Source organism: Hyaena hyaena, unplaced genomic scaffold (assembly GCF_003009895.1).
Source record: "Hyaena hyaena isolate Hyena2069 unplaced genomic scaffold, ASM300989v1 scaffold_60, whole genome shotgun sequence".
Lineage (NCBI taxonomy): Eukaryota > Metazoa > Chordata > Mammalia > Carnivora > Hyaenidae > Hyaena > Hyaena hyaena.
In genome coordinates, this window is record NW_024080692.1 from 3,206,805 (window position 1) to 3,232,530 (window position 25,726).

General features: G+C 46.9%; 1 protein-coding gene across 3 annotated transcripts in view; it reads right to left on the reverse strand.

Annotated features, from left to right (window-relative positions):
• Positions 1 to 3,426: 3,426 nt before the first annotated feature.
• The window catches only part of TBC1D7 (TBC1 domain family member 7), a 23,308-nt gene continuing 1,008 nt past the window's right edge, over positions 3,427 to 25,726 (reverse strand). Inside the window, exons 2-8 of one of the 3 annotated variants that reach the window (XM_039231854.1) lie at positions 24,641 to 24,760; positions 23,362 to 23,442; positions 19,635 to 19,822; positions 15,104 to 15,241; positions 6,601 to 6,746; positions 5,154 to 5,283; positions 3,427 to 3,893 (exon numbers count right to left, since the gene is read on the reverse strand). In XM_039231854.1, the coding sequence (XP_039087785.1) occupies positions 3,807 to 3,893; positions 5,154 to 5,283; positions 6,601 to 6,746; positions 15,104 to 15,241; positions 19,635 to 19,822; positions 23,362 to 23,442; positions 24,641 to 24,752 (882 nt within the window). In that variant the 5' untranslated portion in view covers positions 24,753 to 24,760 and the 3' untranslated portion in view covers positions 3,427 to 3,806. The remainder of the gene's footprint in view (positions 3,894 to 5,153; positions 5,284 to 6,600; positions 6,747 to 15,103; positions 15,242 to 19,634; positions 19,823 to 23,361; positions 23,443 to 24,640; positions 24,761 to 25,726) is intronic. The other 2 variants (XM_039231857.1, XM_039231856.1) reach the window with 2 other exon arrangements.

A 25,726-nucleotide genomic window follows, 5' to 3' on the forward strand; every position in this document is an offset into this window, starting at 1 on the left:
CTCCTCTTCCTCTGCGGCCTTGAGTCCAGAGGGCAGGCAGAGGTGGGGAGAGAGAGACGCCCTCCCAGAGAAGGAGGGCGGCGGGAGGGACCGAACAGGGGGATTTGGAGGCAAGCATGGGCGTACAAGGTCCTGGTAAACGACACGGTCGTACCTACATGTCACGTGTGATCCGAGGTCTGAACCCTAAGCACCTATTGTGATTTTCTACTTGGAGTTCCGCTCCGTCGGGACGATGGCCTGCTTGCTGGAATTTTCCCGTGCTCCTGGTGGAGCACACACACTCTCTGGCTTCCTCCTGTGGTCGCCCTACAGTGGAACCGGCCCCCAGGAGCCCGGCGGGGATCCTCGCCTCACCCTGCAACTAACTGTCCACTTACTTTTTTTTTTTTTTTTTTTTTAAATATTTTTATTTATTTCTAGGAGAGAGAGAGACAGCGTGAGCAGGGGAGGGTCAGAGAGAGAGGGAGACACAGACTCTGAAATAGGCTCCAGGCTCTGAGCTGGCAGTCAGCACAGAGCCCGACGCGGGGCTCGAACCCACGAACCGCGAGATCATGACCTAAGCGAAAGTCGGACGCTTAACCGACTAGCCACCCAGGCGCCCCTGTCCACTTACTTTTTAACCTCCGTAAGGCAAGGCTGAAAGAGCCAAAAAGGACCGGAAGGGCCGGTTGGGGACGCGGGGGAAGGGACGGCACCCCCGGCCCACCCTGCGGTCCTCCGGGAGAAGTCCCAGCTCCCTCCGTTCTGACCGCCCCCCGCCCTTGCACTCAAGCTGGCACCGACTGTGGGGAAGCCTCGATGGGCCCCTGGTGCCAAGAGGCACAAGCGGTTCCGTGTGGCACGGCGTCTGAAGGAGACGCAGCTCTGTCTCACCCTCCGGAGGGAACGCCACCAGCTCCTGCGACAAACATTCCCACACTCCCCTCTCTGTCGAGGTCACGGAGAGCGCCCGGCTGCAGGCCAAAGCGGCCTCTCCCGCGCGACCACTGCAGACACAAAGCGCAGAGCCAGCCGCCCCGCCGGCCACCCAGGTCCCAGCTCGCCTGCTGCCTGGTACCGCAAGGCTGTCGCTTTGAGCAGGAGCCCAGGCCAGGGCACCTATGCTCTGCTTTACTCTCCTCTTCCTCACGGACTTCCCTCCAGCTCCTTCACTTTTAGGGAGAAAAAAAAAAACCCTCACAGTGGGGAAGTGATGACCCCATGACAGAGGACAGGCCAGAACCGAGACGGACTCTTACGTAATCAAGGCAGAGCGGCAGGCACAGAACAGAGGACGGAGGCCTTCAGAGCTCTTCCTACGCATCCTGTGACTTGAGGGTCCCCTGTGGTTTTCAGGCAAACTTTCCATTCACAGAAAAAGCACTTCCTTCTAATGACCCCTGACCCCTGAAGTAACCTCAGACACACACCCACAGGCCCGTGCACCCGCAACGGGTCAATTCCACGCGTCAGCAGGCAGAAGCCACACACACGCCCAGCCTTCCTAGGCCCTCAGATCTCCTAGCGGAGCAGAGCGAGAGCTGTTTCATCGGCTCATGAAGACACTGTAAAAAATAAATGAATGAATGAGTGTGTGTGTGAGGGGGGGGGTTAATTTAATTTAACTAATCATGTTAAATTAGTTTTCCAAGGGGAGCCCCACGCGTTAGCCAGAGCAGTTCTGGCTATAAGAACCCTGGGCTGTGACACCGAGGGGAGCTCTGCAGGCCCCTGACACACAGAGCTGGACAACGGGAACACAGGGGAGTCTCATCCGGAGCTCTGCTTCTCACCAAAGGCGGTGGGCAGAAACGTTTTCAAAACACGTAGGCTCTCCGCGAAATAAAACTGACACCAAAATGAAACGGGACCTCACCTATTCCATCGCTGGGGGCCTTAAAAATCCCTGCTGCGAAGATGAAGCCATTTGGTTTTCTAAGAACACTCATGGTATCCAACTGACTCGCTTTAAAAGAAAGCCCCCCCACCCCACAGCCCTTGGCCACAGAGGTCTGCCCAACCCGCGTTCAGCAGGAGGTACGTGCAGGATGCTTACGTTCTGGTCCCTTCGTAGGACAGGAAGTCTTCCCCTCAGTGCACCTAGACCCTCCCCTAAGTGTGAAGGGCAATACCCCTGCCCCCTCAGCTTCTTTCCGCCCAAGCATCCTTTCGTCCCGTGCCCCTCTACGCCCCGCCCCCGCCCCGGGGCATGCCGCCTTCGCCCAGGATTCAGGGGTGGGCAGAGGAGCATGTACCTTGAAACTACCCTCTTGCTGAGACGTCACTAATTCTTTGTTTCCTCTTTTTCTGGAGTTGAGATATACTATCACTTTATAATCAGCATTTTACTAAAAAGCTATGCTCATGTCAGGCGGCTATAAATTAGAGATAAAATTATTTTTGGTACAGGACTTCTCTGTGCATTTCACATATCCCCCCAAGGTCAGCAAATGGCAGACAACTCGGGCAGGAATTCCTTCCTACATGTTTTCTCTCCGATCTCCAGCCGGCTGGGAAGTTCTCTGGGGGCAGAGCCAGTCACTGAATGAACGTAAAGCATTAACTGCAGGCAGCGTTCTGCTTTAAGAAGTTTTCTTCTGGGTGTATTTTTTTGTTTTAAAAATGAAACACTCTTGGACATGCTTCTATGCAGAAGTACCAGCGGGTTTCAACGACTCAGCTCTGAGTTCTTTCCCAACAGTTATTTCACGTGATAGGGACAGAACGAACCATCCGAATTACAAGTCCCTTATTTCCCGACCTCCCTCCTCGTCGGCGCAGAGACCTCACCTCAGCCCGCGGGCTCCTGCATGTCTGAGCTGAATCAGGGCCCTGTGCCAGGGTCTGTAACTGCCCAATGAACTGTCACCACCGTGTGGCACAACGCGGCCCAGGCTGGGTAGTGGCCAACCGTAGCCCGCCACCTCTCTTGTCCCAATTCCAGGTGACGGAATGCTCCCTAAAGCCACCCGACACTGACTGGCCCGTCAGGAAGATGCAGGAGTCCAGCAAGACATCGGCAATTGGGGCGCCTGGGTGGCTTAGTCGGTTAAGCGTCCGACTTTCGCTTAGGTCATGATCTCGCGGTTCGTGGGTTCGAGCCCCGCGTCGGGCTCTGTGCTGACTGCCAGCTCAGAGCCTGGAGCCTATTTCAGAATATGACTCCCTCTCTCTCTGACCCACCCCTGCTCACGCTGTCTCTCTCTCTCCTAGAAATAAATAAAACATTAAAAAAAAAAATTAAAAAAAAAAAGACATCGGCAAGCACTCTCTCTTCTGGTAGGTAAACTCAGACGTTTTGTTCAAAAACGGTTTCATTCCAACTGACACTGAGGAAAAAACGGGGGGAGGGACTTTTACTGAAACCTATTTGGCAAGACGAGGCCTCAGAAAGCAGCAGGCTTCGAGGTGAACAAGGGCTGCATAAACGGAAGCCGAATCTGAACTATCAACAGAGGTTGTTCTTTATTCCAGAACTAGGCCTCAGGAAGGACCGAGCACACTGCTGAGGAGCCGGTGGCGGGGCGGGCGGGTACCGTCGTGGGCGGTGTCTCCACCCAGGCTCAGCTGCTTTGCAAACCGGGACGCATTTTCGAACAACCCCTTCAAGACGCTGTTCAGAGCTGAACTCTGCGCTCCTGCGCAACCAAAAGATGCTGCCCCGCAGCACAACGGCACCGGGTGCGGTCAATCAGTTTATTGGGAAAAGCGGGCTTCAAGCGCCGGCGCAAGAAGGCGGTTCTCGCTGCGGTCAGCAGCCCGTGTCCCGGGAGCACGCTGCGCAGGGCGCGCCCGGCGGGCCGGGCGCATGGTGCCAGCCGTCAGGCGGAGTGTACCGGCGTCCCGCAGTGCTTGTGCCACAGGTCGATGGCCTTGCTCACGATCGCGTCCGAGCTGTCCTGGGGAATCTGTGGACAAGCAAACCAGTCTGCGTGAAATTCCAGGCTTTATAGCTTGCTCATCTCCCTCGCTCACTGTGGCACGGCACTTAATTCCCACCCAAGCTTGCACTACGTGTCAGAAAGTGAGCGTGTAAAAAACTGCCACTAGGATCTCTGTTTCACGGGCCGCCTGACGACGCACTGAGGAGCTGCAGACAGACTGCCTGGGCTTCAAACCTGCCCGGCCCACTGCGTGCCCCTGGGCAGGTTCCCGAAGCTACCAGAGCTCACACCCCTTGTCTACGCTGGGGCAAATGACAGCCTCACTTCCTAGGGCTGCTCGGGACTGCACGGGAGAACCCATGAGAAGTACTCAGCATGCGCCCTGGCACTGTCAGCCACCAATACAAGGCGGGTGACTCATTCATTCGTCACACATTCACTGAGGACTTGCTATTTACTGAGCCACTATTCAAATGTCAGTAGTGACCAATTTAAAAAAGAAGAATAGATCTGGGGTCCAGTGAAATTCATCCAGGCATAAATCTCTTCTACCTCTTGCCTGGTTACGTGTATTCTAGGGCACACAGAGATTCATTTAGACCTTTTCCAACCTGCTCTAAGTATACACTTACGCACATTAACAAACCCCACTGAGATGCAGCCAGAGACAGTAACAGTAATGAAAAGGCTTACAAAGTCCTCCCAAAACATCAGGCTTTCTTTCCACTAAAAAGGATTACTCAGCCTCACATGACAGACCTCAGCTCTTCCTCTTCTCAGCAAGCCTCCTGGTGGTCACACCAGGGGAGGAGACTCTGGTCTTCAGCACGCACACCCGCGACAGCAGCTTACTGCTCAGACCATCACCCCCCAAAGAGAGACGCAGATTACAATCCACAGACCCAACTTTAAGTTCTACTTTTCCAAGGGGAAAAAGTGTTTCTTAGAATGTAAAAATATCAGAGAATGTAATGCAACAGAAAAATCTGGCTTGCGAAACGACTTCCTTTCTAGGTTCAAAATCAAATTTTAAAAAAGCACACAGGGCACCTAGGTCCCTCAGTCGGTTAAGCGTCCGACCTCGGCTCAGGTCATGATCTCACGGTTTGTGGATTTGAGCCCTGAGTCGGGCTCTGTGCTGATAGCCAGCTCAGAGCCTGGAGCCTGCTTCAGATTCTGTATCTCTCTCTCTCTCTGACCCTCCCCGGCTCACACTGTCTCTCTCTCTCTCTCTCAGAAATAAATAAAACATTAAAAAAAAATTTTTTAAAAAAGCACACTTACATTTTCCAGAAACTTTGTTATCTTCTCCGCACTGTTCAGAGCCATTACTTTTATTTTAAAGGTTAATAAAATCTCCACAGCTACAAAAACTAAGATCTTACAGGATCCACTTATAACTTTATCCCAAACCCTATAAAAACAAAGTGATATAATAAAATTATTTGTTTGAAATTTATGTTTAGCTAAACATCTCAAATTACAGCATTAATTCAAATTACTTCTTTTAAGTATAAACTTCAGAGAAAAGCTATAATGAAATAACCATAAAAAAACAAACAATCAGCCATCTGAAACTTATTTCAGACACAATTAGCACTGGAAAGGAAAAAGGAACGATCACTAAAAAGTACTTGCTCTGCAAGGGATCTATCAAACACCCATTCCCTAATTTTCAACCTGACGTTTTAGGGAAGGAAAGCCTTTTTTTTTTATGTTTATTATGTAATTTTTTGACAGAGAGAAAGAGAGACAGAGAGAGAGTGTGAGCAAGGGTGGGGCACAGAGTGAAGGAGACAGAATCCAAAGCAGGCTCTAGGCTCTGAGCTGTCAGCATAGAGCCCGATGTGGGACTTGAACTCATAAACCGTGAGATCATGACCTGAGCCCGAGTTGGCCTGCCCGGGCGCCCCGAGGGAAGGCAAGTCTTAAACCGAAGTTTGGATTTTACTAATACTGTGTAGCACTAAGATAACCATTAAACACTAAGGAAGACAAAAGCAGCATGTGAAACGACATCAACGCAATGGTTCCCGTGTTCAAATTCCTAAGACTCTTCTAAGAGCTTAAGGAGCTAGTTACTGGTCTCCCACTCTAAAATAATTACGCTGGTAGTTCCTAGAACTCTTCAAGCTGGTGTCCCACTCAGTGTGCTTCGTCACGCACTGTCTTGTGACATTCTCTGCGTGTTACCTTCCCTCCCAACTACCTCACACGGGCTTGGAGGGAGAAGGCCCAGGAATAGTGGCAACATGTGTGTGAAATGAATGAGAACTGAGATGAGTCTTAGATCTCCGCCTGCCTTTAGCTACTTTAAAGGTGTCATGATGGAACTAAGAAATAAGGCAGTTTTCTCTGGATTAGGATCTCCCACATTTCTGGAAAAGAAAAACCTATCCTCATATAACCTCCTGGAGACCATTTCAAATGTGAATAACCTACAGCATCTAACATACCGAGGGCCTTCAAGTTTTCTAATGTACATTCTAATATTTCTAGCATGAACATTAACTCTGTTACGGGTTAGATTAACATTACTAATGTTCTCGTATTTCCATCTGTATACACAGTAAACAGAAACAAGTGTTACTCCGTTGTCCACCAGAGGACTTAGCTTCAAACTCTGGTACTGTTCTAGAGCAAATTCATACTCTGAAGGATGATCTCCTGGGAAACCGGGGCCCTTCTGTGACCCCAGGCCTTCAGAACACTTGTGAAAGAAAACACTTGCCTCTGTAAACTGGACTCAGGCAAGCACCCTGCGAAGCACCTCTTGAACCAGAGATCGTAAGGAAGTTTGCACAGGGCAGAACACGTCTTCAGATGACTCAGCAGTCGGCTATCTTCCAGATTCAGGTATTGTTCAAAAGCCTTTGGCTAACGATTAAAGAGGAAGAGAGATTACTTGTTTCCCGTGACATAACGTTACCCAATCTTACAGCCTGTGGTAAATCCAATGTTCATGCTGACTGCAAGTAAGTGCTAGAAAACAAAATTTTAGACTCATCCAAGTCATTAGTGACGCAAGTTTCCCAGGTCAGCACCATCGGAGCAACCAGCAATCTGGGGCTGAGTGAGGGCTTTTCCGGGCAAAACGGAACAGTGGTTCCTCTAATGCTAACGGCACTGATACAGTTCAACTGAAGGCCAAAGTCCAGAGCAAAATGCAAACGTCCTGGGGAACTAAGCAAGGCCCGTGACACTCCCGGCTGCTCTGGAGTAGCTGACACACTCAGGAAAAGGGGGAAGGGGAAAGGGTGAGACCAGAGAAAGAGAGTGGGGCCAAAGCAGGGAGAGCGAGTTCGGAAGAATGGGACCCAGAGAGCGAGTTCGGAAGAATGGGACCCAGAGAGCTGGATGCGGGAAGGGCCCACCTGTCCCGGACCACAGCGATGCTGACCCAGGCCGAGCGTGGCTGTGCACCACGCTGAGGACACTCCTACAACAGAGACGTGCAGAAGTCTCAGGAGGCAGGGGAACAGCATGAAGGGAGCGGGGTGCCTGGATCCATCTGGTGGCCTCTCCCACAGAAGGTTAAGTGGGCAGCCAGTTCTAGGGGCTGGGAGAGCTAACGAAGCCGGCTCCCAGAGCGGCCAAGTCCACCTTGCACAAGCCGCTGTACTTAGGGCCCACGGGCCAAGAATGGAGCCTCGGGGCCGACTCTGAAGTCTGTGCTTCCTCTATCCCAAAAACACAACCGCATCCCGCATTACCTAAGCAAAGGAAAATGTTTATTCCACTAAATATCTGCATCTCGGCCAAAGAAGTAGTTCCCATCCCTTGCCATGTTCACTACAGCAAACACTACGCTACATGCGGGGCACAGAATGTAAGGAAATACAAAGTCCTGGCTCCAAGGAGCTTACAGTCTGCTTGAGACAAACATGCAATACAGCTTTCAGGGGGTAAGCACAGAATGCTGGGCACCTCAAGGTGGGAATCCCGACCCAGGCTTTAGAAGCCATCAACAGTCTCCCAGGAGAGGACATTTGCGTTGGCTTCTATGAATGACAGCAGCTGGCCAGGTGAAGAGGGGCCCACATATTAATACCGGGCCGGTTGTCACCTCTTTCCAGGGCTCTCTCATGTTTTCTCCTTAACCAACTTTCCTGCACTACTTAATAATTCCTAGAGCTTCTCAAGAACACTATGCCCAACTCCCCCCAAACCAGGAGCTTTTCTCCAAAGGACAAGTCAAAGGACTCTCGTCCTCGCCTTTCACCTCTAAAATCCCATTCTAGAGTTCTCGTTGGTTCTGCCAATGGAATGTTTTTTCACAAACGTGGATGAACACACAGAGATCACACATTTATATATTATGTCCCACAGCAAAGAAAATCTGATCCAAAAGTCAGTACAAATAATAAGATACAGAAGACTGAAAATTTTAAACCATGCCCTTTTCCCCTCACCACACTGTAAGCTCAGTGAGGGCAGGGCCTGCGTATCTATTTTGTTCACTGCTAGTTCTCTAGTACCTAGAACATTACTCGGGACTGTAAGCACTCAATATACAATTGGTGAGTGAGTAAATGAATATCATGAATTAAATGTTGAAATACATCAATCAACCTCTTTTTCTGAAAGAGCGAGCACGAGTGGGGGAGGGGCAGAGAGAGGGAGACACAGAATCTGAAGCAGGCTCCAGGCTCCGAGCTGTCAGCACAGAGCCCGATGCAGAGCTCGAACCCATGAACCTGAGATCATGACCTGAGCCAAAGTCAGATGCTTCACTGACTGAGCCACCCAAGTGTCCCTGTCAACATCTTGATAATCACGCAATGTACATCTTTTTGCCAGTCTTAAGTTTTTCTAAATATTTTTTCTTGATTTAGAATATGTTCATTATAAGAAATCTCAAAAACCACATACGCTCCCACTACTCAAAAAGAACTACTGATAATACGTAGGTTGTGTAGCATCCAGCTGTTTTCCTGTATACCACCCCCCTTCCCATCCCGGCTTGGGCGCACACGCACACACACGTGCACACTCTCGAGCTTCAAAAGCACAGCAGTGGCAGTGACAGGAAGCTCACCTACTGTAATGACGGAACACAATTAAGTCTGAGATGGCTTACAGACGGTCTGCTCCGGAAAGAGGCTAATGAGGGAGGCCATCCACACCGCACGCTGAAGCTGGTTTCTGTTCTCCTTGCAGAGAGGCCTTGTCCAGAAGCACAAGTGCCTGACGCTCGCTCGCACGGAGAGGAGCGGCCGTGACACGACACTATAAATCAGAACGTGTCGTCGCCGGATCGAGTCCTGTCTTCTGATGCCAAGAACCCATCACTGCCCACTGCACACGCCTTTCGCTGGGATTCTAAACTAAGCTATGCTTTGTGATAACCACTTCAGTTGGTAAAAAAGTACAAAAACCTGGTGATGACAGGAGAGATGATAAAAACTCTCCTTTAATAAAAACTAGGAAGAAGAGGTCAACTAACCACAGTAGTACAAGATTTAAGGTAAAACCAACAGTTTAAATAAAGAGGGAAGTTCAAGTAAATCAGTAAATCAAAAAGCAACACAAAGGAAATTTAATTTTTCTTATATGTTCCGAAGAACTTTAAAAAAAAAAAAAAGCTTTATCGGGGCACCTGGGGGGCTCAGTCTGTTAAGCGTCCAACTTTGGCTCAGGTCATGGTCTCACAGTTCATGGGTTTGGGCCCCGCATCAGGCTCTGTGCTGATAGCTCAGAGCCTGGAGCCTGTTTCGGATTCTGTGTCTCCCTCTCTCTCTGCCCCTCCCCCTGTTCACACTGTCTCTCTCTCTCAGAAATAAATTGAAAAAAAAAAAAAGCTTCAGAACTATTTAAAACTATGTGCTGGGTACTACAATGTACATATTAAAATAAACCTCTCTTTTTTGAAGATGAAGAAAGTAAGGCTTAGGGAGCATTTAGTATCTTGCTGATTTAAAATTCATTTCTAAAAAGGAAAAGGAATTCAAGCATAGCCAAGGCACTTTTGAAACAGAACAATACAAGGGAGTTTCCCCCAGCAGGTACCAAAACATACTAGGAAGCTATATTAATAAATTATATGGTGTGGGCCCAGGAGTAGACATAGAGCTTGATGCAAACAAAAGTCTAGAAAGAGATATAAATACATATGAAAATCTGGTATATGATAAAGGTGGCATTTCAGAGCTGTGTAAAAAAGAATGAACCGGCAGTGTAAATGGTAGCCAGTTCTGGTTCCTAACTGTGTAACTTTGGGCAAGGTACTTAACTGCTCTGTGCTTCAGTTTCCTCACCTATAAAAACAGAGATGTGTGTTAAAATTAAGTTTTCATTAATAAAGAAAATTTCCAGGCATGAAGCACATTCTTAATAACTGTCAAACAGAAAGGGGAAGAAGAGAAAGGTTTACTGAGTTAACCAAGAAACAAAGTCAAATCTGAGTCTGAGGCCAAGCACAAAGATAAAGCCCTTCACAAATAAAAGGACTAAATTTTAAAAGGTTTAACAGACATAGAGATCAATGGAACAGAACAGAGAACCCAGAAATGGACCCACAAATATATGCATGGCCAACTAATCTTTGACAAAACAGGAAAGAGTATGCAACAGAGAAAAGTCTCTTCAGCAAATGGTGCTGGGAGAATTGGACAGCAATATCCAGAAGAAGGAAACAGGACCACCTTCTTACACATAAACAAAAATAAACTCAAAATGGATAAAGGACCTGAATGTGACACAGGAAACCATCATAACCCTAGAGGAGAAAACAGGCAACAACCTCTTTGACCTTGGCCACAGCAATTTCTTGCTCAACACTTCTCCAAAGGCAAGGAAATTAAAAGCAAAAATGAACTAATGGGACCTCATCAAGATAAAAAGCTTCTGCACTGCAAAGGAAACAATCAACAAAACGAAAAGGCAACTGACAGAATGGGAAAACATATCTGTAAATGACATATCAGATAAAGAGTTAGTATCCAAAATCTAAAATAAACCTACGAAACTCAATACGTGAAAAACAAATGATCCCGTGAAGAAATGGGAAGAAGACATGAATAGCAGAAGACATGAATATTTTTCCAAAGACGACATCCAGATGGCCAACAGACACATGAAAAGATGTTCAACGTCACTCATCATCATCAGGGAAATACAAATCAAAACCACACGGAGATACCACTTCACACCAGTCAGAGTGGCTAAAATTAACAACTCAGGAAACAACTAATGTCGGCAAGGATGTGGAGGAAGGGGAACCCTCTTACACTGTTGGTGGGAACGCAAACTGGGGCAGCTGCTCTGGAAAACAGTGTGGAGGTTCCTCAAAAAATTAAAAATAGAACTATTCTACGACCCAGCAGAAACACTACTAGGATTTATCCAAGGATACAGGAATGCTGAATCATAGGGGCACATGCACTCCAATGTTTAAAGCCACACTTTCAACAAGAGCCAAATTATGGAGAGAGCGCTAATGTCCATCAACTCATGAGTGGATAAAGAAGATGTGGTTTATCTATACAATAGAATACGACACGGCAATGAGAAAGAATGAAATCATGCCATTTGTGGCAACGTGTATAGTACTGGAGAGTATTATGCTAAGTGAAATAAGTCAAAGTCAGATATCATGTTTACACTCATCTGTAAACTTGAGAAACTTAACCGAGGACTATAGGGGAAAGGAAGGGGAAAAAATAGATACAGAGGAGGGGGACAAGCCACAAGAGATTCCTAAATACAGAGATCAAACTGAGGGTTGATGGGGGGGTGGGCAGAGGAGATGGGAAAATGGGTGGTGGGCACTGAGGGGGGCACTCATTGGGATGAGCACGGGGTGTTATATGTAAGCAATGAATCATGGGAATCTACCTCCAAAACCAAGAGCACACTAACACTGTATGTTCACCAATTTGACAAATTAGATTTTAAAAAATAATGAATACATACACACAAATATTTTTATGGGCACCTGGATGGCTCATTCGTTTAAGCATCCAGTTAAGCATCTGACTCTTGATTTCAGCTCAGCTGATCTCATGGCTTGCATCAGGCTCTGCGCTAACAGTGGGGGACCTACTTGGGATTCTCTCCCCCTCCTCTCAAAGTAAATAAATAAACTTAAATAAATATTTTTAAGAGAGCAAACTTTTTACATCTGTTTTTTAGGAGCACTCAGTCAAGTGGCATCCGACTCCTGATTCTGGCTCTGGTCATGATCCCAGGGTCATGGGATTGAGCCCCACATCAGGCTCCATGGGCAAGTAGCGTCCTTATGATTCTCTCTCCCTTTGCCCCTCACTCCCACGCACACACACCGTCTCTCTCTCTCAAAATTAAATAAAAATTTTGAAATAAAACCTGTTTTTTAATCATGGAGCTAAAAAGGGCTTCCTACATACGACATGAAAAAGCAAACGAAAAATAGCAACAGATCCAACTGTACCAAAACTGAAAAATCTCTGTATGACGGAGAAAATACAGTCAACCTGTGTAACAAAGGATAAATATCCAGAGCGTATCGATCGCTCTTCCAAGTCAAAAAGACAGATGCAGACAAAACAGAAAGGTGGACAAACACAAATGAGCCGTGAGCAGACGCAAAGCTGCCCGGCTTCACCAGGAAATGAGGAATGTAAATTACAACGGGGGACCACTCTCACTATCAGATTAACAAGAATTTAAGAAACTGATACTATCAAGTATTGGCAATGGAGTGGAAAACAGAAAATCTTCTAATCTGTTGTGGGAAGCAAAATTGGTATGCCTTCTGGGTGAGCAACCTGGCAATTAAAAAACTGAAATACCTCTTTCAACCGAGCGATCCCATTATAGGTGCCTGCCCTACAAAAACACTCACGAACACCGACAGGGTCATGGACAAGGGCACGCTGACTGTCAGCATGCATCTGTTATGTTAAAATATGGCAAATCCTTAACAGGCAATGATGTGATCACATGTTTAAGAGGGGGGAAAATGTGGTTTTATGTGTGTGGCTCTCAACCCTAGCCACACTTCCGAATCACCTGATGTTTGTTTTTTTTAAATAGAAGTCAGAGCCCCACCCGGCCCCAGAGATTTGGACTTAATTGGTTTGGGTGGAGGAAAGGCACTGTTAACTTTTTAAAAGCTCCCAGGTGGTGCTGATAGGAAGTAAGTCAAGGCTGAACACTACTGATCTGCACGGACTCGGGAAGTATTGCAAGACACTAAGTTTAAAAAAAGAAATTGTACAGCCATATGAACAATGTTATAATATTCAAGTTTTTAAAATTTTTTTTTAATGTTTTATTTCTGAGAGAGAGAGAGAGAGAGAGAGAGACAGGGTGAGCAGGGGAGGGGCAGAGAGAGCGGGAGACACAGAATCCAAAACAGGCTCTGAGCTGTCAGCACAGAGCCCGACACGGGGCTTGAACCCATGAACCGCAAGATGAAGTCGGACGCTCAACCGACTGAGCCACCCAGGTGCCCCACAAGGTTTTTTTTAAGTTATATATGTAAAAAACATATAATCATTACATGGACATATGTGCATATATTTGTGTTCATATCTGTGTGTGCGTGCATGCATCCCCTCCACCCTACCGCACATAAGACAGTACAGGACACATACCCCGAGCTGACAACAATATTCACTTCTTGGAAAGCGGGGGATGCGCAGGTGTCGGCACAGATCTATGGGAACACTGGATCCATCCAGATTGTTTAATACTTCAATAACGTACTTATTACTTATCAAAAATGGATTTTGGGAGACGCCTGGGTGGCTCAGTCGGTTGAGTGTCAGACTTTGGCTCGGGTCACGATCTCACGGTCCGTGGGTTCGAGCCCCACACTGGGCTCTGTGCTGACAGCTCAGAGCCTGGAGCCTGCTTCTGATTCTGGGTCTCCCTCTCTCTCTGACCCTCCCCCACTTGCGCACACACTCTCCCTCTCTGTAAAATAAGTGAGCATTAAAAAAAAAATAAAGAAACAATTTTTTAAACATACACTAGCAGAATGCTACTGACTTTGCTCCAGTATGAAACAGGAGAAGCTAACGAACCCTGGTGCAGTCTGATCTCCTGACCTAACTGGGCACCAACGGGACGCTTCCATCTCCACACCTGAATTATTTTCATTGACATCAACTAAGTGGATTAAATTTTAAATTGCTGAAAATCAGATTGTACTTAACTGAAATCTATAAAACGCTCTGGCCCAGTGCTCTGTTAGCAGGGTCCTCGGGGCCCGGTCGGCCTTTGTCGGGGCCCCTCACCCGGCCCCACCACCACTACCACGGTCACTGATTTCAATAGGGTTTGCAAACGAAACAACTCACAGATTTAAGAAAAGAGACATTCATTTTTACAAATGAGGGAAATAAAGGGAAAAGCTAGGAAAAGGGAGCAGCAAAGAACCACCGGCTTGTGCTGATGGAGCGAGTGGCCGCAGTGCTCTGGAGTGCCGGCCAGAACGCAGGCAGCAGCGGCTGCCTCTCTCACAGCCACTCCCTGCCCTTCCCCACCAACAGAGCCCTGTCTGCACGGGAGGTCACAGCGTGACCCCAGCCTCTGCTGCAGACAGACGCGGCCGGGCGCTGTGGTCCTGCGCTAACAGGTGTGCAGAAGGAAAGTCTGTCCGAGAGACACAGGCCTGGCTGGCTGGCCCTTCCACTCCTTCCCTTTTGTCCCGGCCTTTCCCTTCCCACATCACAGATGGCATGGCTGCCGCGCTCGCATCCATGAACAAGGAGGAAGGGTCACACCTAAGAATGCCGAGCCTGGGTCCCCGCAGCCCCCATGGCATTACAAAACCCCCTCCGGGCTGCCTTACGTCTACACTTCTGGCTACGGGAGAGAAAAAGATAAAGCGTCTATTTATTTGGGCTATCTGTTATATGCAGCCAAACCTAAACCTTAAATAACACAGAGAGGCAATCGTAGATAAACCCAGCAGATTCAAGACCAGGATACGGAATACAAAATGGCACAGACTGCAAACTATGGCCTGCAGCAGGCCGGATGCAGCCACAACCACTGTTTCATGCATTCCCCATGGCTGCTTCTGGGCAACAACAGCAGAGCTGAGTGTTTGCAATAGAGACCCAGAGACCACCACGTGGCCCACCGAGCTGGAAAGAGTCACTGTTTGACCTTTCACGGAAAACATTTGTTGGCTCTTATGGTAGAGAGTCCACTAGCGGTTACAGCAACACCGGGAAGTAAGGCTATCTCCCCGGTACCACTGCGCACCCCTACCCCTCCAGAGCCAAAACAGCACCCCTCACCAGCTGGGGTAAAGACTCCCGGTACTTGTTATTTAACTGGTTCACGAAGCATCGGATGATCCAGTAACAGTCGACACTGTCCTCTACCATCTCTTCCACAGCTTTGGCAATGGCAAGAAAGACTTCATCTTCTGGCTCCTGAAAGATTAATAATCAATCTCCGGTTAAAGGGAGGGAGCCAGCAGAAAAGAGGAATACCTATTTCTTTGGTAAAAATGAAATCTCACCCCCTAACTTTTGAAGAGGCTGCATTAATAAATCAAAGTGGAACCGAAAAGCACACAGCCCATGACTAAAGAGAAGAAGGCAGAGATAAGGATGGGTGACCTGAGAAATCTATCTGGATCAGTGGTGCTTACGACTGCCCAGGTTTCAGTTTAAGCACTTGGAGATCTTCCGCTTCTAACATTTAAGGTCATCAAAGAAAACACAAATCATAAGCAAAGTGCGGACTCTCTCCACCCAAAAATATTCTCAGGGCTAGAAGAGAATTTCTTTCAAAAGGATGTGATAAACATCATAAACAGTAACTTGGAGACGTTTGTTAATACAGTAATTTACAAAAAATCAAATGACTCCAAAAAGACTAATAAAGCATTTTCCTTATTGCAAAGCATTCACATATACCTTTAGAATTCTGTTCTATCTTTAAGCAACTCGTAAGTTAAAATGTCCCTGGAATTAGAATTTTAGGAATCGGAAAAATGGCATTTCTCAAACCTTGTGTCAATACTCAAAATATGAACATAAACCGTCAAGTAAATTTCAACAAAGTAATCTTATAAAAACTAGAATCTACTAAAATCTATTTTGTTTTCAAACACTGTATCTTACACACAATTACGTTTCCATCGAGGATTTAATAGCCAAAGGATTCTCGTATTAAAAAGAAACTATGAAGCATCTTTCTACTCCTCTTAAAGGCCCCAAATTAAATCAAAATTCCTATTTTAATAAAAGCATTTCATTTTAGGTCTCAATTTGTTAATATTCGAGAAAACGTCAGGAGTAACAGAATCAGAGAATGTAACGTTTTCTAAACAGGAGGGAGTGTGTCGGAGGGAGAGAGAGAAGACGGGAGAAGAGGGCGGGACGGCCTCCCTGCCCGGACTCCTGCTCGGTGCTGGGCTCTGCGCTGGGCGCTCCTGAACGTGGCAGCTCGTGGCTCCGGGGCTCTCTGAGAGGCCGGGGGGGGGGGGGGGGGTGGAACCAATGTCCTCGGCTGTGTTCCCAGCCCTGTGTCAGGCACAGTCACATGCTCCACCGTACAGGAACACCAGCGAGGCTGAGTGGGGCTCGACGACTGGGGAGACGTGGGGTGGCAGGACCAACCCCAACGCAGGCCGCACATCTGCCCCAGGCCACAGGGGCGTCCGGCTGGCTGAGCCGGCGTGAAACCCATCACTTAGGTTTCCTGAGCTAATAGACAGTCTAACCTCATTTAACGTATCGTTTAAGAGCCTGTAGAATACTATCAACTTCACTTTGCCAGAGATAAAAGTTTAAAGGAGTTTGTTAAGAGTTCCAGTTACTTTCAAGCCTGTTCTCTCTTGATACACTTAACAAAAGCAGACAACCTAAGGTCTGTCCGTGGGGACATCATTAAGCTCAAAAAGAACGAACAAGTCAAAACTCTCAAAGTGCTATACTGGTAGGCAGGAAACTGCAATTAAAAAAAAAAAAAAGCTTTGGGGGGGGTGCACCTGGGTGGCTCAGTTGGTTGAGCATCTGACCTTGGCTCAGGTCATGATCTCATGGTTCGTGGGTTTGAGCCCCGCGTCGGGCTCTGTGCTGACAGCTCAGAGCTTGGAGCCTGCAGCCTGCTTCAGATTGTGTCTCCCTCTCTTCTCCTCCTGTGCTGAAGCTTTCTCTTTCTCTCTCAAATACACATTTTAAAAATAATTTAGAAAATGATAAAAATAAGCTTTGGGGCACCTGGGTGGCTCAGTCGGTTGAGCGTCTGACTCCGGATTTTGGCTCAGATCCTGATCTCAAGGTTCATGAGTTCAAGCCCCACACTAGGCTTGCACTGATGGTGCAGAGCCTGCTTGGGAGAGTCTCTCTCTGAGCCCCTCCTACATGTGCGTGTGCACAGGTATGCACTCTTTCTCTCAAAAATAAATAAACTTTAAAAAAATGTTTTGTAGACTAGCACAGCTTGCAAGTAAATCCCAATTGTGAGCAATCACTGTTTTCGCCACACACACACACAGTTAAAATGCCAAAAATGAATTTCGAGCTGGATTACAACAGCCAAAGCCCAAGAGCTATCATCATCCCTTTGCTGGAACTTCTCCTCTTCCCTGTCTTCTCCCCTCACGAACAGCAAGCAGGCCAAGTAACGAGAGTAAGGGCCTGTGGACGATGGAAGTTCAGAAAGCATGTTGTGGTGCTGGTTACTAGACAAATGAGCAGATCGGGAGGCGTACTAAGGGAGGACTGGAGCATTTCGTATTTGCACCTGTCAGACGAGGGACTTGCACACACGGGAGGGTGAAGGCCAGAGGAGCTGGCGGTACTGGACTGGAATCAGAAGGGACAGTGTGAACAGGGGGCTTTCAATACTCAGGGACAGACATATAGACCTACACGGGGGGGTGTGAAAGTGTGCGGACCACTCTATATACTCAGAGAAGGTACACGTATGTCCTAGCTCGTCCACTGTCAGGACCCAGAAGCAACCACACACCAGCAACAACAAGCACATCTACTGCCCTGTAAAACCACACTTTACTCAAAATAGAAATGGCTGGTTTTAGACTTTGGGTAGAGAAAATACAAGATGAGTCTGGAATACCTTTTTGTGCCAGAGGGTACGGAAATGCTCAAAATGATGGGAACTTGTCGTAAAGAGAGAGCAGTCAGTCTGAAGGGGCTCCCACTGACCCAATCTGAGACAAGTTGAACATCAAAAAATAACAGTAGTAATGGATTACAGGCCGTTGAATAAAAGAGGAATCCATAAACCCATTCTGACATAAGCAAATAAATGAGGGAAAAGGGAAAACCCTTCCTTATAAAAAAAAAATGCCAATTAATAAATGCAGAAGGAAGAAGCAGTTAGAAAATCACCAGCTGGCAATCAGCATGGTAAAAATTGTTTCAGGGAGGAACCATTAGTGGATGGACATTTACTTGGTCTCAAAGCCATCTCCTCACAAATTACTTATTAATTACAAAAGGAAAAATAATAATCTTACACTGAAGAAAAAGGGCCGACACCACTTCAAGCAAGCGATCAAAGTCAGCGGCAACAGTAATTAAGTACTGTATGTCTGCAGTATTCCTGCCAAAAACTCATAATCAGATTTTAATCATGAGGAAAGAGCAAATGAACCCAAACTAAGACATGCTCTACTGCCCAGCACTTTTCAGATGGGTCAAGGTCATGACAGACAAAGGAACTTTTTCCAGATGAAAGGAGGGTAAGATGTAGCAATAAATGCTGCCTCTGAGCCCACACTGGCTTCTGGACCCAGAAAAGGAAAGCTGTAGAGCGTTCAACAGGTTCATGTTATTTTATCAATGATGATTTTCTGGGTTTGATAATTATGTAAGATGAAATATTTGAGGACACTAGGTAAAAGTACATGGGAACACTATACTATCTTTGCAAGTTTATCTATTTCTAAAATAATTTTTTTTTAATATATTTATTTATTTCTAGGAGAGAGAGATAGACAGCGTGAGCAGGGTAGGGGCAGAGAGAGACGGAGACACAGAATCTGAAGCAGGCTCCAGGCTCTGAGCTGTCAGCACAGAGCCCGATGCGGGGCTTGAACCCACAAACTGCGAGATCATGACCTGAGCCAAAGTCGGATGCTTAACCGACTGAGCCACCCAGGTGCCCCTAAGATAATTTTTAAATAAAAGAGTTGAAACATTTAAAATATTTTTTAAATCATCAACAAAGGTTAACACTAGTGGGTGAAAGTTTGGTAAGAAAGTCTGATAAGTTCTGAACAAAACTTACTGTTGGTTTGTGATAAAGAGCATTATTGGGACAACTGGTCAAATGTGAATGGAGTCCGAAGATCAGATCTTAATACCGTATCAATGTAAACTTTCTGGTTTCGATGATTATATTATGGTTATCCTATGGTTATGTAGTGGAGTGTTATTTTCTTTAGGAAGTATATACAGAAGGAACTTGAAGTAATGGAATATCATGTCTGCATCTTATCTTCATATGGTTTAGAAGAAAACACATATATATATCACGGGAAAAATGACAAAGCAAACACAGTAAGATATTAATGATGGGGAAACTGGGGTAAAGAGCACATAGGAATTCTTGGTGGTATCCTTGCGAGTCTGTAGTTATTTCAAAATAAAATGTATTTTTAAAAATTAGACAGATTGAGCCGAGTGTGCAGGGCCACAAATGCCAGGGAAAGACAATGTATTGCTTTTATTGCCCAGAGAGACGAGAGCCACAGAGAGTTTCTAAGGCAAAATATGATGCGGTCAAAGGCCGGCAGGACGGGACAGTCTAGACTTGAACTAAGTGTTAGACAAAAGCACCACTAACCAGTGGAAAGGAAGGACTTCGAGGCAACTTCCCACACTCCAGCTGGTACATGCGGAGATAGACTTCAACCTGAGGCGTGGCCTCACTGACAAAGCGAACGACTTTCAGGGCGTGGAGGATGTCACCGTACTGCTCCTTGCGCCACAGCATCACCTGGGCGTGGGACTCGTGGTGGGGAGGCAGGATCCCTGTATGGAGACCGAGGCGGGGAAAGAGAGTGCAAAATACTGAGACGCAACCTCAAATCCCTCCACTACTGGAGAGAATCAAGGGGGAAGCTGCCCCTTACGATCAGACTAGAATCACGGATATTTAATTACCTACCATATGGATTCTGCTTCGGAAATTCTCTCTATAAAACAATCTTAAATTTTAAGTACTATCAATATGTCAATGGCAAGTGCACCACCGATATTTAAGAGAAATGAAAGGGCATCAGAAGGCCCTTGCACAAGTGTGCCGCCTCAGCTGCAGACAGCCACATCAGTCATCACGATGATGTCCCTCAATGTTCGGTTGTGGGCCTGGGGCCCCCATCTGCTCCCACGGACCCATCTCCAATTCTTGCACTTTGCCCGTGCCAGGCACTGAACTGTTCCCCCCAAAGTGCGTATGTTAAAGCTCCAGCCTCAATGCGCCTAAATTTGGAGTCAGGACCTAAAAGGAGCGGGGTTGGAAGGCTGGCCTGTAACCCAACAGAGCTCGGGCCCTTACAAGAGAAGGAAGAAATACCAGCACTTGTGGTCTCTCTCTGCCATGTGGGGACGGGCGGGGGTGGTGGCCATCTACCAGCCACGTGAGGCCTCACCAGGACCCACACCAGCCAGCACCTGAGCTCGGATCTCCCAGCCTCCAGAACCGTGAGAATACGAAGTGTCGTGGAAGCAGCCTGGTCTGTGCTATTTAGCTATGGCTGCCCTCGCTAACCGTACAGGCCCCTCATCTCAGGACCAGCAACGACTCTTCAAATCTTTCTCTTCCCCATTGATCAAATCTTGCTCACAGAGTAGCTGAGCTGCAGGACCACAGAGATCTCGGATTTTCACTGACAAGGCCAATGTACATTGTATTCTGACGCCATTTAATGCTGACTCACTCAAACATGTCTACCTATGAGGTGTGGGGGCAAAAACCACCTTTTTTTTTTTTTTTTACAAACAAATGGCATGGAAAAAACACAGTGGAAAGAGCACTGGACAGGCCCTCAGTAAATGCAGGTTGTACTCCCAGGCCTGAGGCACCAGGACTGTCACAAATGGCTCTATGGCTCTCTGGGAATTCATTTCCTCAGCTGTCAGAGGTGGGAGATGGGTAAGCATGGCACCAAGGGTTCTCTGGACAACACTGGCCCCAAAAGCCTGCATGAGAAAAAGGATCCCAGGATCAAATAGACTTGAAAAATGGTGACAATGAACCTTCAAGGTTTTAAATTCTGCTATTAAAAAAACAAATCTTGGGGTGTCTGGGTGGCTCAGTCGGTTAAACGTCCGACTTCAGCTCAGGTCATGATCTTGCATTTTGTGGGTTCGAGCCCTGGAGCTTGTTACAGATTCTGCGTCTCCTTCTCCCTGCCCCTCCCTCACTTGTACTCTGTCTCTGTCTCTCAAAAATAAGTAAATGTAAAAGAAAATGTTTTTAACCGTATTTATTCCGGCCTCATTAAATGTAAGAAGGCTGTATAGGGACAGAGACTCTGGAGTCAAAGTTCCTGGGTTTGAACTCTAGCTTTGCCATTAACTGGCCGGATGACTGTCAGCCCCTTACTCAATCTCTGCTTCTCCATCTGAAAAATGAGACTAATAATATCTGTGTCATACAGTTATTATAATGAATTAAAAATCATATAAAGTGCTTGGAAAGCACACAGCACACACTAAGCTAGTGTAGATATTAGCTGTACACTGATAAGGATCACTCTTTTAGTATACACCACAGATCCAGTATTCTGAAGGACACTCTGGGAAACAAACGGTGGATGAGCGCCAAAGACTTGCGCTAATACGACGCCATGTTGACATCAGAACGTAACTCACTTAAATGTCCCTTGTCCTGACATAAAGCTTTAATTACCTTAGCTCTGGGGTTCTGTGCCAGGCTCCCCTGAAAGCCAAGGGAATACACTAAAACGCCCTCCAAATCGGGTCTAATAAAGAGTAAACAGCTGTAACTGAACCCTCCTCACACTGATGGAGGCAGCACAGCGTCTCCCGTGTTTGGCCTCAAACTAAGAGCTGGTTCTAAAGTCCTGACCGTCGCCCGAAACGGTACGAGGAAGCAGGCCTGACGAGGCCCCTGAGTATGAACGCCTGTGCTGGGAAGAGTCGGCCGGCCTCCTCCTGTAGCACGGCGGCTCCAAATCTCCAGTGTCTTCACCACAAACGAACAACAAGGACTTGCCTGATAAAGGCAAGTGGGGAAAACAGAGGTGACCAACAAGCCTGGACACTCACAAGGTGTCACAAAGCACATCTGTACGTCTCCCTCTCAATCTGTTGGTGTTAGTAGCTAATATGACACAGAGTGTCTCCCAGCAGAAGCATAGTGTCCACGTCCCTGGGAGGCATTTACTTTGATGGTCGCTGGAAACATCAAGATTTAAGAAAAATGCTCAGGGGAAAAGCTACACTCGTTGATGCCTGCTCTCTGGCCATTAGCTGTACTGTCCCCCACCAGAAATACGCATGCTCAAAGACTTTCAGGATGCACAAGGCATTACACTTTCTAGAACGGACTGTACTCCCTCGCTGCCTCCACGTTACATAGTCAGACTCATAATCAGACTTAGGACCGCAGATTTCTCCAAGTCCCGCGAACACGGCGCGTTTCGGAAAGAGAACGAGGCCTTCCGTCTCGCCTACCTTCAAACGGGCTCCACGAACCGAAGCTCCAGGCCTAGCTCTGCCACTTACAGACTCGAAGGCCTCAGGCAAGGCCCTGAGCCTTGTGGTCTTCTTCCCCATCTGTCAAACCAGGATATGAATACCTACCTCACAGGAGAATTCGGGGATCACTCAAACTGTTAAGTTTGTTTAGGTGAGAAAGGCAAGGAGGATGGCCGGGGCGGAAGTGGGGGGAGGGGCGGGGGAGCGTACGCATCAGCAGGCTCAGCAGTCAGAAAGGAAAAACCGATTGGCTCAGAGGGATGCTGCCCGGCCCCTGAGGCACCTAGTACACTCTCCCTCCCACAGAAACCACAGGCCCATTTCTGCTTCAGCCCCTCTTCACTGGAATGTGTCCATTTACACTTCAGTTTCTTTCTGACTCTGATAGCACTTGTTGGAAGTTAGACCTCTACAGTCGGGAATCACAGAAGTAACTAATCGAGAGCTACAATCTACGAGTTAATTTAGCTCAACAGGCCCATTTTACAGGTGCAAAAGCCGAGGCCTAAGCCGGGGTCCTCCTCGAGGTTACCCAGCTGACAGCGAAGCCCAGACCAGCTCCTTCTCCAGCACCAGGCTCTTCCTGCACCGCATTTCAGGAACCCACCTTACTGTCTCTTCTATTATTACTAAACGGACAGTCTTAGAGCAATATTTAATGTCCTGCTACTGAAGTCACCTTCTTAAAGGCTTTCACAGTGAGCAATCATTCAGCCTCCTGAGATCGGGCCCAACAGGCAGTAAAGGGCCTAGAAAAAATCCTCCTTTTCCTGACTGATAAGATGACAAACATCCCATCATTCAACATTTCTGAAGATAAACCTCCCAACTCTTGAGCCTCATACCTAGAAGCACCTTCCACACCAACGCACGGTACATGGACGGGAGAGGGAATCTCTGACTGAAAGTACAAAGCTTCTCGATATCTAGAGGAAGGAAAAAAGAACAACTGGTTAGAAGCTTTTTATGCTGATCACAAGAAAGTGCATTTTTCTTTTTTTAAAGAATAGTAAGACACTTCTCCAGAGGCAGTCTACTACAATCAGTAAACCCGGGAAACCCAGCTGGTCTGATCTGTGACCCCGGCGTTCCAGCAACTAGCTACTTGAAGACCATCAGAGCTTCTCAGCCCAGGAGATGCACTTTACGTGCATGCCTGCCTTCCCTGGGACAGCAGCGGTAGTTACTATTTACAGAATTTATTTCAATGAATCCACACTGCAAGCTTGTCGAGTAGTTATTGTTTTAAGGCTGCGGAAACTGAGCCTCCAAGCAGGTAAGTGACCTGATTTATAGTTAGCAGAGCCAGGGAGTGGCACGCTCAGCCCCTGGATCCCCGCATTCTCCAGTGACCCACGCTCGGCTGTCCTGGATTTCCATTCCCCGTGGTCGTCGAATTCCAGACATGCTTAAAACACAAGGATCAGGTGGGAAATGGTTTTGAAATTTTAAACGCACTCCGCGCATCTAAAGTACTATTTATACCTATGGTTCCGTTTGTCTTACTTTAGTCAGCAGAATTATTATTACTACACAGCAACTAAGATGTCAATACATAATGTAGTCTCACAGTATTTCCACTGGAGAAAAATCGTGGCAAGAGTTACAAATGTACCCAGAAGATAACACCTCTGAAAACTGAGGAAATACATATGGGTCTAATATGAGAAGAAATATCGCTGACTTTTTTTTTTTTATTTCTAGGAGAGAGAGAGAGACAGCACGAGCAGGGGAGGGTCAGAGAGAGAGGGAGATACAGACTCCGAAATAGCCTCCAGGCTCTGAGCTGGCAGTCAGCACAGAGCCCGACGCGGGGCTCAAACGCACAAACTGCGAGATCATGACTTAAGCGAAAGTTGGACACTTAACCGACTAAGCCACCCAGGCGCCCCAAAATATCGCTGACTTCTTACCAGTCCTCTCAAAGACATCCAACTTGGCCACAGCAAATATAAGCTTGAAAAATCCATAACCTCTCCCCAAATACACCATTTACCTATCATCCTGTCACTAAAAAATACGGCAGGTAACAAATACTTCTGAATGTCTTTTAAGATAGCATTTCTTTCAAGGTAGCTGGGACAACTAACAGCCAATAACCTTAATTTAACTTGGAAAACTCACCCAGCCGGTCATCTTTTAGTAGAATCTCCAATGATTTCTTTTCTTCCACTCCACGAAACCCCACTTTCTCATAATACACTGAACGGAAGTTTCTCTGAGAGTCCTCAGTCATGTTTCATTCTTGGAGGAGAGAGAGAGAGAGAGAGAGTAGGGAGGGGGAAAGAGTGAGCTTAAAAACAGAGACTGGACAATTTGGGCATTTTTCCAATGATTTTCTCCAACTTCCCCATGAACTCAATATATGAAAATGAACTAGCTGCCTTTGCATAGGACTCAACATTAAATATATTTCTTTAATATTATTCATGAGTGAGTGAGAGAGAGAGAGAGAAAGAGAGAGAATACCAAGCAGGCTCCACAATGTCAGCACAGAGCCTGACACAGGGTTTGACCTCACAAACCATGAGATCATGACCTGATTGGAAATCAAGAGACATTTAAATGACTGAGCCACCCAAGTGCCCCTAAATGCATCCTTTTAAACAACTAACACTACCTCACCTATGTTCCTTGGCCAAAACCCAAGACATAAAACCGAAGTCCTCTGAGCCACTAAAATAGATTTCACAAGGTGCATGCATGCAGTCTCCTACTTTACTTATGGGAGTTCCTAGCACGATACACATTCAAAGAAAATAACTAGTGAAATACAAGGACACAAGATGTCATGCAAAAGGGGTTACCGAACAGTAACCACTAGGAATTCTGTTTTGGCTTTATAAATATTATGCATTAAAAACATAAAACTATATTCTAAAATGTTGGCGATGTGTCATCGGCAGGTAGTAGGATTCCAGGTGATTTAAATTTCCTTTCGTTTGCTTAGCCGTATTTTCAAATGAGCTTTTGTGAAATGAAAAGCTAAACTGTAAAAAAGTAAAAAGCCACAAGTGTCTCCCTTAGTTTTCCTTTAAACACAATCCTCCCAAATTCAGTTATCGAAAATTCAGAGCCCACAACAGACTAAGAGCGCTGAACTGTAAACCAGAAGAGGGGCAGGAGTGCAGCCTGTCGACAAATGATGCCACCGAGCTGGAGACAAAATAACGACTTAAAATCTGGCGGGGGCGGGGGGGGGGGGGGGGC